The following is an 18,592-nucleotide window of genomic DNA, read 5'->3' as shown; positions in this document are numbered from 1 at the left end:
TATTTAATCGCAAATAAAACAGCAAAATATAAATAGTAGAGTACTACACTATTCCTGGTTTCCTAGGAAAATAACATAACCTTATACATGAAGAGTAACTCATCTCTTCCATACTGATGAAAAACTTATGCAGATGATATTTTAAAGTCAGGCCAACATAAGCTGTTGTACAAAAGCCTTAGGTGAAGAATCACAACAAAACCAGTTTCATTTGGAGCCTCTAAAATCAACACACATTTGCTCATTCAAAACTGAAGAGTTGAAGAATAGGTATCTCTGAAACCCTATTCTAAAATTGTTATATTAAGTCTCAATTTCATATTGTAAATAAGGAAATGAGGGTGCTGATAAAGCAGCTAAAGTTACATGAACTGCAGCTAGATTAAAGATAACTGTCCAAATGAATGATTGTCTAGAATTACTGAACTAGTCATCCTTAATAAATAGCAGACCTTGTGTACTTAATATGAAACTGTTTAAAAGTTATTACAACATCCTGTATTTTCAAATGCAAGCAATACTGAAGTATATTTGTCATGCCTTTGAATGGGTCACTTTTGGATACTTGACTTAATTTTTGCTTGTAGAAAATGTAGTAAAATAATTGGACAATCACATAAAATAAAGATGCACAAGTAATTTGAACCAACCCCAAATGACAAGCCTTCTACAGAAATTCCACAATTAAATTTTATCAGAATATTCATTTATTTCAACTTGTCCAAGTATCAGATTTAGAAACTGTAAGCAATATTTGCTAAATATAGCCTTTGGATTAGCTTGATCAGGATTAAGTTTTAATGTGGTTGTCAAGTTAAAATATTTAATAAAAATAAAAATATTTAATGAAAATAATAATGATAATCTTTTGGTGAATACTGTACACATATTTGTCCAGTTGTCCACTTTGCTCCAAAATGTGAAGTACCATGAAGCAGTGGTTTGTCTTTGTATGAATACAACTAGCTTAATCCATAATTTGCCCCTTTTTCAAGTGAAATATTAAATTTTCGTTTAAAAATCAAGAGTAACATTTGTAAACTAAGTAGAATTATGTGAAAAAACCAAATGTAACATTTGTAAACTAAACAGGATTATGTGAAAGCCTTGTTAAATCTGAATTCTTGAATGCAGTTGCAAATTTTCTTTCTTTTTATGGTACCTGTTCTTTATTTCTTTAAATTTCAAGTAGAAGACACACTTCAAATAGCAGAATTTATTACTCATTTACAGTCAAAGGTTTTCATTACTGAATATTCCCCACTGAACAGGAACTTCTTTAAAATTACTCTTGTGCCTTGTATGCCAAAACTTTTTTCAGCACTCTCAATTCTTGTTTTTTAATTAAATGGCTACTCTTTGGCCTGCATTATTGATTTACATAATACATTTGTGATAATACTGTATAGTAACAAAGGTTTTACTAATCTGATACAGTACTTAACATTTGTTGTATTATAACATTATTATTGTCAATGGATTCTAGTGCCTGTTACTTTCTCATTTACTCCCCTTGATCTCTTCCCTCCTGACTGCCCATTTTTTATTTGAGAACAGTGAAAACATAAATGTAATAGAGTTGTTTTTCAACTACAATACTAGTCCAAAGTTAATAGACTTCATAAGGCAAAAGATAAAAAGAAAATAACCTGCATTGTTAGTACTGATCATTCTTCAATCCAGCAGTGTGTGGAACCTATATAATCACTTTTTACTCCAATAACTCTCAAATTAGCTCTGTCATATTGGTGAATAACTGCTATTCTGCATATTTATGGAAACATGCTAAAAAAGCTCTACTGTTTAAAGACACTTGGCACAGCCCTATGCTTTGTGTTAACGGCAAAACAGTAATTGTATTAACCACAAAACCACAAATATGACGGTAGGTTTTGTTTGTGCTTGCTGCAATAATGATAAACTTCATTGCAATGGCTGTGTATTAATGAATACTGATGGTTAAACATTTTTGGCTAACAATGAAAGAGATTTATGCTGTATTTTGCATCTTATGAATCAATTCTCATGTTGCAAAGCTTCATTAGGAGTCAACTTAACAGTAAGCTTATTGAATACTAAACGTTAACTTTCTTTTTTCAAGTCCTTATGTATAAATATCGCATTACCTGTGAATGTAACCTTTATGTCATGGAATGTTTGAAGGGAAAGCTTTACGAGGGTGTATAGCACGACTTACAGTGACCTCGCCTTCTGTTTTTAAGATTCTTCAGGCTATCTGCTGTGTTTTTTTTGTGTCACTGGTCTTGTTACTGTCTGGTGGAACATCAGTAATATAAGATAACCATATTAGCCAAACAGCCACGTATTTAAGAGACTCATATGTGAACCATATTTATGGCAGATACTGCATACATTTACAGGTTTCTTTTGCTCTTTAATTTGCAGTGTTTGATCATTTATTTCTTTCGCTGATACACCTGGAGCACTTTATATTCAGAAACTTCATGCAAATCACGAATGTTTTACTAGTTCATTTACTTTATACAGTATAATATTTGTCTGTACATGGTACTATTACTGTTGATTGCTGTTTCTGGTATACATTTACTTCTATGAATTAAGAGATCATCAGTGCTGCATTCTAATGGACAGTGTTTGCTATGCTTACTTTTCCAAGTAGTAGAAGTCATTCAGTATCTCAAACATTGAACTTATAATTACTTATTCAATGAATATCCAATTTATGAATTTTATCAGTATGCTGCTTGCTTTCATCTTTTTTAGGCCTTTATGATGCCTTTAATTTTTTATGACTTCTACAGTAATCTTTTTTTTTATTTGTGATTTATGGGCAATGTTAATGCTTTTGATTTAGGTGTGATTGTTGTTGATGTTCAAGAAATCTGGCCAGAAATCTCAAGAGTCTGCAGACTCTGCTTTGAACTAATAGATTTAGTTTGACTCACCAAATTGTTGTGCTTTTTGACTGCTTTTTTAACTAACAAACTTTTTTTGGCTTTCTCTCTCTTTTGCTAACAATCCTTGCTGTTCTGTACAACATCATTGATGACCACTTAACAGCCATTGCAGAAAAAGGTTTGCGCTTTTACCACACTTCCATCCAAGGTATATGGTGCTTGTTGTTAGCTCTTAAGTTTTATCTTCTGCTTCTTTGCCTCATTTTGCTTGGTTTCTATCTTTGTACATAGCACATCTTCTGTAAGTTAAAATTTATCCTGTACATAACATACATATGTTTATGTAATTGGCATTTGTGTACTTTTTTATTTAGAATAGAAATCAGTAAAGTAAAACTCCTAGTACATTGCAACATATTTTCAGGCGAATTAATCTTTGTTACTAGTTTAGATGTGAACTGTCTAGTATTTTCCCTCAAAACAATAAGATTTTACACAGTTTAGATACATTTGCAAGTTAGTTATAATAGTAGCATGTATGATGAAAAACTTGAGAATTGCAACATATATTATTCATAAAGGAGATAGTTATTTTATGGACTGGCTAATTATGTGCATGGCCCTGCTAGCAAAATTCATAATGAAAACAAATTTAGGGAAGGGAGTATGTTTTTATGCTCCATGGGAAGACTTGGAGGTGCATAGCCATTTTTATCTTTTGGTTGTAATTCTGTATGTACTTTTTGTTTCTTAATACAACAAGAATAGTTATTTTCACTTATAGGCTGCAAACTTCATACAAGGAATACATAAGGGACGATTATGACTTCTGGGAGTTTCAAGGTCAGGGGTTAGGTTATGAAAAATTAGTGTTCTGTATTTTTTTAAATGTTATAACTTAATGGTTTCTATAATTCTAAGTCTTCAAATTCTTGTGTAAATTATATAAATGGAATATCCCCTAGAATGTCAAGGGCAAAGACAGAATCACAAAGTAGCAATTCTGAACTTCTTAAAAACCTACAGTATTGGAGAATACTGTCTAATAATGTTTGTGCTCCTGACTGTGTGTATGTTTCATATTTTGGAATAATGCTATACTTATTCCAATTATATATGGTTTCCTGATGTTCACTTGTTGCTCGTAAGCAATATTATGAAATATTTATTAATTAATATTTTAATGAATATTTTTACAGACCCTCTTTAAAGCTATTTAGATTTTTCATTTTACAGATACTCTTTAAAGTCATTTAGATTTTTCATAATTAAAACCTTGGGTGTCTCTATGATATACTCGTACAGTAGTTTTTACACTTAAGAAAAATATGTATTTTGGAGGTAGCAGTAATTGTTTAACCTAGTGAGCAGAAGTAGCCACAGATCCACTTATTTTAGATTTTTATTAATCATCTCTGGGTACCAGCACTTGCTGCTTTCTAAAAAAAATGTATACAGATGAACAAGCTTGTTTTAGATACTGTACTTATGTTTAGACATGTTGTGCAGTAGAATATGGAATTTAAGAAAATCCTTTGTGATGGCTTTTGTTGGTGACTGGCAGGCATTTGACAGTGTCCACAGACCAATATTATGGAAGGGCTTGCTCCACCACTGTATTCACATTAAATATTAAAACTAATTGAAATTATCCATGGACAGATTAGATGATAAATTAATGTTCATGGGGGCTTTTGAAGTGAATTTGCAGTAAACACTTGGGTGCTTCAGGGGAATGGTATTTCGACTGTTTTCCCTTATTAAAGTAAAAGGGGGTTGGAAGTAAAGGGGAAGGTTTGGAGTTGGGTAGTGATAGAAACTTGTTGGACTTAGAACATGTAGATGATGTTATTTTAATCAGCAAAACACCAAAAGGTTTTAAAAGTTTACCTAATGGAATATACTATGTATCTAGAAAGATGGGATTCAAGATAAATCTAAGAAAAGCTGAAGTACTGAGGACTGAATATGCACAGGGGGATGATATAACACTAAACAGAAACAGGGGGATGAAATAACACTAAACAGAAAATGAATTAATGAGGTTGAATCCTTCAAATACAGTATAATATCCAATACAGTTTTTTAAAATGGAATATATTGAAAGATTTAAAAAGGCAAATCAAACAACAGCCAAGCTGAATAAGATTTGTAAATCAGACAAAATAAAATTACAAATGCAGATAAGATTGTATGTAAGTTTAGTACAATCTGAGTTGCTGTACAGAAATGAATCATGGTATGACAGTTTAAGTATATATAAAAGTCAGGAATCAGATGGCAGAACAGAATTAAAAATTATACCATTATAGTAATAACAGAAGTGTCATAGATAGATAAGGTGATAATGAAGGAAAATGGAGATGGCTTGGACATTTCCTGGGAGATTAGTGTATGATATTGTCAGCTGGGCTCCTATGGACACCAGGAGAGTTGGAAGACCCACACCTACTTGGGTAAATATGAGATAGGAGGCTGGAGATATGAAAGTGGACAAGAAAGACGTGAGTGGGGAAATTTCTGGATCATACAGCATTAGAGATGATGATGATTCATCTACTGGCCTCTTAAGCTGTTAAGCCATTGGAATAGAGTGTCTTCATAATGATGATTCATCTACTGGTCTCTATGCTGTTAGGTATTGGGATACACTATCTTCAGACTTGCTAATGAAATGGAGGTAACAAGAGGCAGTTGTGTGGAGCATTTGTTTTATCATATCAGGATTAAAGGAAATGAAAACCTTATGCACCATACAGCAGAGAGTTACATTTTTCATAACTTGCTAAAAGATCTCATGTAAATTATCAAGTATAATACTGGAAATGTGGGGGGAAACCACCAAAGAGATGTACTCAAAATCAGGTAGCTAATGGAAAAATTTTAAGAACAAAATAAGAAAATATGATGTATCTTTTAAGACATCATACTGACCTATGACAATTTTCATAAACCCTTATTTGCTGAACAATATTATTTACAGTTTATTTAGTAACATTACTATATTAAAACACACCACAAAAAATTACCCACATCACAAAGAGAGAGAGAGAGAGAGAGAGAGAGAGAGAGAGAGAGAGACATACATACAGTATGATTTGTGTCAACTTTGCCTGAATATGTGATCGGCAAAGAAATTGAGAATATTTTCATGTACATTATAATTTAGTGATTGACTCTCCAGTATCAGTGACAGTATATTAAAAAATCTTACAGTATCTTTCATTAAAACTTACTGTAAAATAAGGACAGCACATCAGGAAGCAAGATTGAGGGAAAAGACTTGACAGATTGCTTGTTCTGTTTACCATGAAATGTTATGAATGAACTGCAAGAATTTTTGTGTATATTTACTGATTACTGTACAGTACAGAAATATGATGGTCTATTCAGAGGTATAGCATTACCTTTATCTAAATACCATAAAATGTAAAGCTTAACAATACCAACCTTGATCCCCTATGAGCGGAGCTTATTTGAACAGTATCCCCCCCTCCACATCCATCTTTAAAATCCTTGCTCATTTATTACTTATTCACATAGTAGCATGGAAATATAAGGTTGAGATATATATGAATAAATATTGTTAGTGACATTGAATAGCCTTTTAGTGCTCTCAAGGCCATTGCACACTGAGGACAGAGCTTGGAACTAGGTTCATATATATGAGAAGTGTGGAATTTGGAAAGGCAAATAACCAGGGGAATACTGCAATACATACTTATTAACCAGTGCTGGTATCCAGAAATGCTGGTATCCCGATACAATTTTCACACGAAGAAGTACTTGCAAATTCTGGACTAATATGTTAACAAACTGCCACTGTAAAAAATAACTTTCTTCATATATTTTTACGGTTGAGTAGTACTCTGCTGTGTATGTATTTGTATGTAAATACAAAAAAGTACTATTTGAGAAAGGTTGTTATGCATCAGCACTTATTATTATTTAAATACTGGAGACCTCAAAAATTTTTAAATTTCTCCTCCAAATACAAAATTTATACATAATTTGTAAAAGTTCCTCTTAATGACAGAACAATATAGCTTTCAGAAATATACTTGACTTCTTCCACTGCAGAGTAAAGTACAGTTCAGTGATATTCCATTGTAATTTGGCTTGTGTTTAGCATGTTTCCAAAATAGATAAATGTTTAAGTTCTTGAGGTCAGACACAAATCACTAATCAAGAACTGGTAATTACAGAGCTTGACCAAATTTATTATGAGGGAATATAAATTGCATTGCTTTTATTTATTAACTAAAATCTTCTGAAGAAGCTATGGTCATGTGATTAGTGTATATATTAACCACATTGGGTTTGTACAATTGCAAACACATTGTTATCCCACAGTTTTTTTTGTAAAGATATCCCAGCGTCAGAGAGTTAAACATCCCATTCCAAATCTAGTTTTGTAAGGTGATTCTGTGATAAACTCTACCATATATTGCATTAGAATACTATCCAGTTGTCTTTGTTTCCAGTGCAATCAAGTTTCTTTAGTACCCTCATAGCATATATTGACACCAGTGATTTTAGATTGATGCCTATGAGTTTCAGGTGCCTTAAAATTCCACTTGTACTAGTACAATTTCGTACACTACATTTCTTTATGGCAAAGAGACAAACTGATATTGTTGTATAAGTCAAGCACAGTTACTGTTCATTAATGAAGTACTGTTGTTGTTGCTTAGTAAATGATTATAAACACATCAAACAAAGACTGAAAGAAACTAGGTACTCTATTAGGAGTTTCACTCTCAAGAAGCAAATGATACAGTGGATTGGTCAGATTGGTTAATTCTTAGCGCCTGGTTACCATATATGTACAGAATCTGCAAATACGATGACTAAACTAACCAAAACTTCAGTGTTACTGTACAAAACAAATGCTGAAATGGGAAATATTTGGTAACAACATATAATGAAAGGTCAGCCATGGTGGGTGTGTTAAAGGATTTTAAAATGTTTTAGTTAATGATGTTAACTTAAGCTGTGGTATATCACTGAATAAATATGGACTAGTATTGAAATAGTATTTAATTGCATTATATTGTGGGTTGACAAAACATGAAAGCAGTTGATATACAGGGAAAATATTGTTGCTCAAAAGCAAATTATTGTTCCAAACTCAGTTATGCAAGAGAGCATCAAACATTACTCTTCAGCAAACAGGCAAATGAAAGATGGGCCAGGCTACTAAGCTCAGTTTTAGGATCCTGAAAATCATAGCCATCATCCAGAGCTCTTGGGTTGTAATAAATCTTGTTTTACTAATACCAAGATAAAGGGCACAGTTGTTCTTAAGTGCTATGGTATGGTTTGTTGGTGGGATTGCTGCCAGACAATGGATTGAAATCTAATTGCTTTCCACCAAGAAGTTTTGTGATTAAATGTCAAAAAAACCATTGTTTGAATAAGAACCTCAGTTGCTAATTGCAGCAGTTAACTTACTAAAAAATGAGGTAACAGTGGTGTACAGGGGTAAACAGATGGATACCCTAAGAGTCCGTAGTTTGACTTCATTGGTAGGTAACATGGGACTTTTGGCACATCACTCATATCATGTAGCTTTATTTATTTTGGTGCCCATTCTAAAATACTCTTAATCTTCATTTAAGAGTCCACACTATACTTCGCTATAACAGTTTATTACTCTATTTTGGCGAATTTATGTCACTAGATAAAAAAATTTGCTTTCTTCATAGACTAAAGAAGGGATTTTTCATATCATTCCAAGATATTAAGGGATAAAAGGGGTTTTGTTCAGTTAATTTAGTACAGTATTACATTCTTAATGTTGCACTGTTCAAAATATTTACAACTGTGCTCCCTTTTTTGGGTTTAGACACTAAATGAGTTTACTTTTTTTCTGTGCACCTTCCACCTGAACTCCCGACAGGGTTAGGTCTTTATCTATCCAATTTTTCTATGATTTCTTTGGTATTACATTCCCAGGAGTGGAACCAGCATTCCAGGCCAACTCCTACCTCATTCTTCATTTGTCTGGCCAAGTTTCAACAACTTGCTCCTGAAGTTCCTCAGATGCTATTTGAATTTTTGCCTTGGATAATAATTGAGAGTTGTCATGTATTCCACTAATTGTGAAACAAGTTTGGTCAGTTTTATTTTTTCCAATTGGGGATCATTCCTTTCATACTACAGCTGTACTGACATTCTTTCATTTTAATATTTCAGCTAAGCTTTTGCTATGAGTTTTCCTGTATTATCAATAACTTCATGTAAATTATGGTACCCTAGTACTTGAATAATCTTTTAGGATAACTTCACTTTTCTTAGGATGGAAATCATGTTCAAGAATAGCTGTATTGTTAATTATTCCTTTAGTTAGCTTGCATTTGGTTCTGCTCACTACAGGTTTTTCAGTGTTTTACTGTTACAGATGTCTCTGTAAGTTTGTGTTTTTTCTAGTTTTCTAGTTTTATTTTGGCAGATTGCCAAGTGGTATATTTGTTGACATCAGTAGTTTTGTTATTTTTACCCATTCAACATTTGGTGTGTTCTTGTAAGTTGGCTTCCATTTGGTTTTGTAGCTAACTTCGTATGAATTTAGGGCTTGAGTAGCCTTCTAGACTTTTATGCTTTAGTTTTTCTTTTTATGTATTTAGTGTGCATAAACTTGTTACAATTTCTCTTTCGTACTCTATTTATTTTTTGCTTTGTTATTTACCAGTTCAGTTAAGTGTTGTCACTATTTTTTTTTAAACTGTCTTTCGTTCTATGTGAATTTACAGCTCTGTATTTTTGTCATTTGTATTTTGTATTATATTTTTATCTTTCACTTAATAATTTTTTGCACCAGGAACAGTGCAATATTTCAGAGTAAATATGCAATGGTTTACCTAGCCCATTATTGTGGAGGAGCCTTGCATTTACTAAGTACTTGCTGACAAGTCACCTTTTTTTGTATCCTCAGAAATCTGAGAAATTCTGAGTTTTGACCAGTAAGATGAGGGTGATTCTAGAAAAACAGATGCACAGGGTGTTATGTGATGACTCATGGGAGTTCTATGGTTCCCTGTTTATTGTGATCAGGGCAGCAGAGTATAGGTGCCCCATTCCTGACCTCAGCTCACTGGATTGGTTTCTCCAACAATTGCCTTTTTGAATGGAAACTGTAGTTTCACTCCATCATTCCATCCAAGAAAGGAGACCTTCTGACCTCAGTGGACTTAAAGGATATGTACTTTCAAATTCTAATACACGATATGTACTTTCAAATTCTAATACACTTTACCTCAAGGCTTTATCTGCTTTGTCTGGGTGGACAGGGTATTATTAGTTCACAGTCATATGCCAGAGACTATTCAAAGTTACTCAAGTCTTTACCAGAACACTTACTTCAGTCATTGCCTGGTACCATAAGAGTGGAATAAGACTTTAGATGTACAGTACTTGGACGACTAGCTGGAGCTGTAAAATGCTTCTGGCTAGTCAAAGCTAAAATATTTGTCTGACTGGGAAGCTGCTGACCAATGTCTGATAAGCTGGAGCTCATTTTGCAAGATCAAGTGGCCAATGAGAAATTTAAAAATCTTGGTGGATGGATGAAGACTTTTAAAGAAATCTTTGGCAAATTACTTCAATACCTAAATTGTGTTCTCTCTGGGACAAACAACAGCTTCCACTTTGCTTTAATTTTCCCTGCCAAACAGAACTAAACTAGTCAAGTGAAAATCTTCAAACCATGTTCCAGAGGATGTCCCGACAGTTGAAAAAATATACAAAGGTGTTGGGAAAGCTTGGCCAGTCACCCAGGTATTTCCAAAGCCTTATTCCGCTCATGTGGCTCCAGGCAGCAACTAGAGTGTGTCTTTACATGCCAGTCCCTACCTGGAATTAAAAGAGTAGAATTAGACTATGGGGTTACTTGGATGAGTGGCAGAGCTTTGCCAACACATTTGTATACTAATCCAGTTATGTCATGACTGGGACCTTCTGTTCAACTGGTAAAACTGGAGCAAATTGGTAGTTCTGGTTTGTCCTGCAAGACAGGATTCAGACATTTCTGTCATTTGTCCAAAAATTTCTATAGAGTTCTCATCCATCCACCAAGATTTGGAAGCCTCTTATTCAGCACATGATCTCACAGAAGTTAGTGGTATGCAGTCTGTTCAAGATCCATTTGCTACATATCCAGCCTCTCAGTTCTTGGTAAGTAGCTACCCAATCAGACAGTCTTCTCATCCCAATCTCAGATAATGCACAAAGATACCTTGTCCGGTGGCAGAACCCACAATCTTAAAATTGGAGAGCCATTAGTCCTTCCTCAAGTGTACAGTACTCATTTTTGAGAGACTTTCAAGCAGCAGGAAACTGGTCACTGTGGGATAGACTTCTCATAATTAGAATTAAACTGAAAGCTGTTTTCCATGGTTTGAGGATTTTCACTTGACTAGTTTAGAGCAAACAGGAAACTTCTCCATTTAAATCTCCTTGAACTGAAAGTTGTAGTCTTTGGTTGAAGACTTTCACTTGACTAGTTTAAAGCAAGTGGTTGATGTCTCATTGGACAACACTGTCATGATAGCTTTCCTCAAGGACTAGGAAGGCACACTGTTGATCAGTCTTTGTCTTTTGGCAAATGTAACTTACATTATAGATCAGCCCTTCCCAACTTGGAAGGTTGGAAGACTGATACATTGATGCATCCTAGTACAGTATATGAGTTAACTCATTTCAGTACAATCAGGTCTGTTCTAGACAAGGTCTTACACTCCAGAACCTTTCCGACGACTCCAATAGCCCCCATTTGGCCACAGCAAGAGTGGTTCACCAACCTATTACTTTTGACAGACTTCCTATAGAGGCTTCAAGTGGTACATACTTCCTCATCAACCTTACTTACGTAAATTTTACAGGGATCTACATATTTTATATCTTTGCCCATACAGTACTTTAAATCTTTATCAAGCAAAAGATCTCTAAACTGAAATTTCCAGCAGAGGCAGCTACAGCTCTTTCTTAACCACTTTAAAGTCTCTTCCCTCAACCTCTACCAAGCAGAATAGGAACTGCTAATGGGTGTCACAGAAAGAGCACTGCTAACATCAACAGTTTTAATGGTAGGCACACTAAGTACCAAACTAGGCACACTAAGTACCAAACTACATTTTGAGATTTTTTATTAGGGGTGTTAGGCACAGGTGGTTAGATTCTTTCTTGCTAGACCTTGCGGTAGTCACAAGGTAGTAGCCCCGTAGTTTCTGCTTTGGTTGATGTTCCCATCTCTAGGAACACTCCATCTTCTCAACCATCCTATGCTGAACCATTAAGACACCTCCATGATTTACAGTAAGAGCCTACATCCCAGACCTTCAAAATTACTTTATTACAGAGCAACACAGAGGGTCTTTCATTTATTTAGAATACCATACTTTATTTTGCATGTAAATCATTCCTAACTACAAAAATAGTATAATCAGTCAATAGCTGTATACTGTGCTGAAGGCCCATGTACAGCAATGGTTTGTATGTTTTGAAGCCAGAAGTTGTTTTAATAATTAAACAGTTATGCCTACTAAGGACATGAAGAGCAGAGTACCTGTGAAAGAAAATGAAAAATATAGACCAAAAGTTGTTTATTTAAAACTATTAATGTCCAAATTTGTTCTTGAGTACCTTATTTTTCATGAGCAACAGTTGCGTTTTTGCACTGAATGTTTACATTTCAGTTTACAATTACATTGTGTGTATCAGTGTTAAGTATTTATGATGTACAGCTGTTGTTGGGCTCTACTCAACAGAGTGCTCTGTAACTAACAAAACCTTAAATAATTATTTTTACTATTTTTGGTGCTCTGTACATGGTTAGATCATTTCTTTTGTCTAGCACTGTGACTTCCTTACCCCTTGAAGAGAAATTAAATGAGACTACTAGCTAATACAGTTAAAAGGAGGCGATGTCAATTTTACACATAAGAATTGTTTTCTTTGCTAGTTAAATTACATTTACCCATAATGTTAAGAAATCAAGATATTTCTTTCCAGCTCTTTGGAGTTTTTATGGTAAAATTCTTTCTTACACTAAAAACATTGTCTTATTATTGATATTTTTCATCTTTTTTATTTTTCTCACATTTACTTCCATTTCATATTGGACATTAATACCTCATGTCAGTTATATGTCTTGACAGTGCTTATATTAAGTGTTCCCTTTGTGGTAGTTTTTATCCATAACAACATTTTGTTTAGTTTTATTCATAACTATCTTTTACTTTTATTAAGTTTTACTTGGAAATCTAATGCTGTGCAGTAGAGGCTTCCATTATAAAATTGATTGGACTCTGTAACGCAGAAAGACTTCTGGCAGCTAATGCATAATTCAATAGTCTTTGTGAATCCTGATGACAAATAAAGTTAGCTGTTTTTAGATATAAGCTTCATTTCATCAGTTGATTACCCTGTAAAATATTAAATTTTGGTCTCCAGTTTTTTCCTGGTGCTTTATCTGAGTGATTTAAGTCTGTTGTGCCAAAAGCTTTCAAGTTTAGTGATAGACATAAACCAAAGCTTTTGAACACAATAATTTATTGTTTTGATGCTGTCACTGATGAAAGTCTGTCTCACCTTTGTTTCCTAAGTTTGGCACGTGGCGGAGCTCACAGGTACTATCCTAGGCGACCCCTTCCCTCGCCTGCATGTATGTATTCCTTAGCTTCTGCTTGTAAATTTGTACTGCTTGCAACCCCTTGCTTGGACTTGGTCTTATTGCAGTGTAAAAAATGATCTCTCAAAAAGAAATAATAAATTCCAGGAAACAAATTTCTCTTTGTATGAGTATGGAAAGAACAAATAGAGGAACTATTTGTTTTGTGATGAATTGTGAAGTACTGTACCACTTTAAAATTGTACTCTTTGTATGAGAGAGAGAGAGAGAGAGAGAGAGAGAGAGAGAGAGAGGAGAGAGAGAGAGGAGAGAGAGGAGAGAGAGAGAGAGAGAGAGAGAGAGAGAGAGAGAGATTCTAAAAGCATATTACAATTAAAGTTTGTATGAGAGAGAGAGAGAGAGAGAGATTCTAAAAGCATATTACAATTAAAGTTTGTATGAGAGAGAGAGATAGAGATTCTAAAAGCATATTACAATTAAAGTTTGTATGAGTCATCACTGTGCTAATTATTTATTATGAGAGATTTTGTTGTGATAAGTATTTTTATTGATACCATATCTAATACTGATTCTATGTCTGTAATTGTAAAAGTGGTTTTACTGATTTTCACACTGAGTATAACATTGTCCTGCCACAAATAGTAGGCAATAAGCTGGTATCTCAACTTCACCTGAAGTGGTCGCTAATTTCTCTGATCAAGTCAGATCTGCTGGGATTGAGAGGAGGTTCATCAATAAAAAAAAAAGGATTTCTATGTTAGGGATCATTAAGATTCATAATAAATTTTTTAATTAGGGTTGTAAATCTATGATTTTAAACATTTCTGTAGTCTTCATGTTAATGTAAATGTTAAAACAGTATTACATCAGCCTGAATATTATGTAGTGAATATAGGAAATACAATTTCAGTAAGTCTTGAAACTGTAAACAAACCTGCCCTTGCATGGACTATTGCTAAATATTTGGTCCCTTTAGATTTGATTGGCCAATTTAATGACTGATGGAAAGCTCCAAGTACTTTTCATTGCTCTCAGTTTTAGAATAATTCAGTAGTTAGTAGTACTTTAAATATTTTATGTGGATCATTGCAAACAATTATAAAATTTGTTTTGAGAAAATGAGCAACAGCATGAAATACCTGTGTCAAAATAAGCACATGCTCATGTGTATAGCAAGCTGCCAAGAATATCAAAGTGCAAAGCAAGCTTCCACTGTATAAGAAGCCCATATGTGAAAAATAATTTTATTAATTAACTACTAATGAAAAACATACATATAGTGTATATATTGTATATGCAACGATATAGGTCAGAAAAACTAAGGTAACTTTCCACTGTGCTTGAAAGCAGTATACTACAACCCCAAAAACTTATGAGCATCATCAAAAACACTGCCATGAAGACCTTAATACAGTTCTACAGTAAAAATTTAAAGAATACTGGTACCAGAAAGTGTAACATGTCACCTCATCAAAATATGGGTGCTAGTGTTATGCGAAGTGAATAATATGCACTAACTCTTGAGTGAATAGGTGATAATGGAGTTTCATTGAAACAGCACTTTCAGAAGTTGGATATCAGGTTAACTAGCAATGATGGAATGGTGGTCTAAATTCCAATGAATTTTGTGAAAAAGATTTTACTCTTTAAGTAATCCCAGTGGGGATGGCTTCAGTGTACCTCAAGTGGTGCACTGCAGGCATTACTCAATGCTGTTGGCAGCATCCGTTCATCTCCTGGCTGCCCCCAATTTTTAGCCTTCTTCCATCCTCCTGTTCAACCACTCCAACTCCCCTTGTTCATATTTGGAACAAATCGTAGGTCTTTATGATAGGGGAAAATCTCTCTAGCACAGCTGGATCTGGTTAAAAATAGAACAAGTTTTGGTGACATGGTGTATCAATCAATGGGGAGAGAAAGTAGGTGGGGCCTGAAATCTCCTCCCCTTGACATACGCTGTGAGTCACCGGTTATCTCTCAAACTGCAAGACATGCACTGCCTTTTCTAGCATAGAAGGTGGTTTCCTACACACTTCCTGTTCTTTCTACACCTGGCTGTTCTGGTTTTTTCATTCTGTTTTTGTTTGTGTGTTTCTGTGATATATTATGATTATCTGTGTATATTTGCACTTTAGAATGCAAACCCATGAATCATCTAAGAAGGCTTTTCCTCAGAAGAAATGTTCTGGGGTAGGTAACAACCCATGCTTTGTTATCTTGCCCCTCTTGAAACTAATTCTCATTCGACTTGTAGCAGATGCAGATCTAATAATTGCAATATAAGTAACCTATTCAGAGTGTCGTGATTAGTCTCCTGAGCCATGGAAGCATTTTGGTAAGAAGAAGAAATACAAGAGGAAATCGGCTATTCCGTCATGGGAAGGCTTTGTGCCTCCAATGACATCAGATGCCGCCACACCTTCTTGTTCTTTCTCTCCTTCACCAGATTTGCCTCTCGTTGCATCTTCTTCTCAGGAAGCTTTTACTTCTTCTCGTTCTTCTATGGCTTTATCCCTAGACAGTTCGAGGAAGGGTCCAGGAGATCTTATGATTGATTTAGCTGCCTCTGTTCTGGGGGGGGGGTCTTCCCCATGAGGAGGGAGGCAGCTTCCCCTTGTGCTGATGTTTCAGGGATGGATGCGAAGAAGCTAACTGATTGCCTGTCTTCACTAGGCCTACCTGGGGAGCCCCACCTTGGGCGCCTACTGTCCCACCTCATGTCTTCCTGTCTCCCAATGTCTGCCACCATGCCAGTCTTTACAGCTACGGTGTCTGTAACTTCTGCTTGTGTGTCTACGACCGTAACTTCCTCGGCCTACACCGTTCCTTCATCGGCCATGCCCCTACCATCAGTTTCTCTTCCTGGGGGTTCTACATCTCGTCCCCCCAACTCCCTTGTTCAAGCCCTGATGGAGAGAGTTGAAGGTGCTTTTCTGAAGAAGTTCAGCCTCTCCATTACGAAGAAATCTAAGAAGAGACGCCGTAGATCTCCATCTTCCTCGTCTTCCTCTTCTCAGTCATCTTCATCGTCCATTCATTCCATCCCACTAAGGTGTTGGAGGAAGAAAGACTTCGTCGCCCCTCCTCGCAAGAAGATCCACAGGCCTTCTTTGGATTCCTGCTCCATTTCCCCTTCGCCTTGGGGCAAGGCCTACCATCTGTCTCCTATGGTTGATTCTCGGTTGGCCCATCATGCCCGTATCTTCGCCTCCAAGTTCGTTCCTGGTTTGTCTCCAGCTGCCCCTCCAGGGTTACTCACCGTTACGGACAGCCACGCATCTGTCAAGGTTCATGGCCATATGTCTTCTACCTTAGCTACTGATAAGTGTTGCCCAGTCCATGATTCTTGTGCAGCAACGCACTCTGCAAGAGAGTCTCCTCTAAGAGCCGTAGATCTATGGATCAGGCTCCTCCTTAAGAAGTTGCAGTCATTTAGCCTTCTTCCGCTCGTCCTGCTCATGAAATGAGGGTTAAGACCACAGCCTTTAAGAAAGATGACAAGGTGGCTGTAAAGAAGTCGACATCACACCTGAGGGAGCGTTCTTGTGATCAGGACCATTCCTGTCTTAGAACAAGTAGTCCATGGAGCAGAAAGCGTGACTATGACCATTCTCAATGTAATGAGAGTCCTTTATGGTCGCGGAACCAACCATGGCCGTCCTCACCTATAGGACAGTCCATGCTCTCGCGGCCAGGACTGCTATCAAGACAGAGCCCCTTCTTGTTCATTAGAATGATATGTACCAAAAGTGTTAGGCCCTGACCATTCTTATGCTCTAGTAGTAAATAATGATGCACGGGATGCCTCCGGGTCAGTCTACAGGACACAATGAGATTCTCCCTCTCGATGCAGACAGTCAAGAACTTTTAACTATGTACGCAAAAGTGGTTGAATTCATTCGTGGGTAGAATGAATTAACAGAAGAGACTGTGGCTACCAGTTCAGAATTTTTTTTTCCTTTGGGTCTCGAAACCCTTGTGGGGCCCAAGAAAGAGATGAAGGCGTAGCTGGGGTTGCTGTGTTCTAACCATGCTGACTATGTCCTTAACCAAGTGAATTCTCTCGTCTCTGGACAGGACAACTCGCTTCAGTCTAGCAGGTCATTTAAGTTGCTCCCTCCTCCTCTTCCACGACATAGACATTTTTACGTAACTTCTAACGTTGCGTTACAGTTGAGACAAGTGGATCTGGACCTAGTTCACCTACGCCCGGGCCTTTTTTTAGACCAAATCCAGGCAGAGGGCACCTTTATGCACCAAAAGTTGGCTGCAATGGAATTGACCACTTCTGCAGTGCTCAAGGCAGTCCCTGAGACTGTTTCATATCTGGCTCACCTAACAGCAAACATGTGGGCTAATTGGTTGTTGAAGAGAAGAGATGCTGCCCTTTCTAGGATCTCGAAATTTGTTGGCCCTGACTCTACCTTGGCACTAAGGAATCTCTAATTGTTGGCCCTGACTCCACCTTGGCACTAAGGAATGGAACAGTTCTAGGATCTTCGTCACTCTTCCCCAAGGACCAAGTTGAGGCTGCAGTGGACAGGCGAAGAGCAGACAATAATGACCGTCTGGTCCACCAGGCTCTTATTAAGTCTTCTGGTCCTTCACGTGCCAATGTAACATGACCTAGATCTCAGGCTGCCACTTACTCTTCACCTAAGAGATCTCAAGCCATGACAGGTCTTCGTAGGGGCCGCCAGCCTTCTCCTGCTCCTGCTAAGAAGACATCTCAGCAGCATCCCTTTCAGCCCCATCCTACCAGACCAGGGAGAGGAGGCTGAGGCAGGGCTAGAGGAAGAAAATCCTTGAGGGGGCAAATACCTGGGTAGTAGAAGTTCTGCAGGTGGGATATCTACTCCCCTTCGAGTTTCCTCCTCCTCTCTCTGACTGTCCATTCCATCTAAGAACATACATTCAAGGCTCGCCGAAGGTTCTGACTCTCCAAGAAGAAGTGAAGGTAATGATGGAAAATGGAGCTCAGGAGGTCGTGAAGGATTGATCCCCAGGTTTCTATATCTGGATCTTTCTAGTGGCAAAGGCATCGGAGGCTTGGAGACCAGTCATAGACTTGTCTTCCCTGAAC

General features: G+C 36.4%; 1 protein-coding gene across 19 annotated transcripts in view; it reads left to right on the top strand.

Moving 5' to 3' along the window:
- Nucleotides 1-18,592, top strand: part of LOC136835431 (uro-adherence factor A-like) — a 95,889-nt gene that overhangs the window by 64,714 nt on the left and 12,583 nt on the right. For 6 of the 19 annotated variants that reach the window (XM_067098969.1, XM_067098967.1, XM_067098962.1 and 3 more), the window contains 2 exons: nt 3,043-3,087; nt 13,484-13,507. The exons of 6 other annotated variants lie outside the window; for them this stretch is intronic. In XM_067098969.1, the coding sequence (XP_066955070.1) occupies nt 3,043-3,087; nt 13,484-13,507 (69 nt within the window). Of the gene's footprint in view, nt 1-3,042; nt 3,088-3,663; nt 3,723-13,483; nt 13,543-18,592 lie in introns of all 19 variants that reach the window. 7 more of the 19 variants (XM_067098968.1, XM_067098966.1, XM_067098956.1 and 4 more) reach the window with 5 other exon arrangements.

This window comes from Macrobrachium rosenbergii, chromosome 55 (genome assembly GCF_040412425.1).
Source record: "Macrobrachium rosenbergii isolate ZJJX-2024 chromosome 55, ASM4041242v1, whole genome shotgun sequence".
NCBI lineage: Eukaryota > Metazoa > Arthropoda > Malacostraca > Decapoda > Palaemonidae > Macrobrachium > Macrobrachium rosenbergii.
Note: the sequence above shows the minus strand (reverse complement) of the source record. Positions and strands in the feature narration are given on the sequence as shown.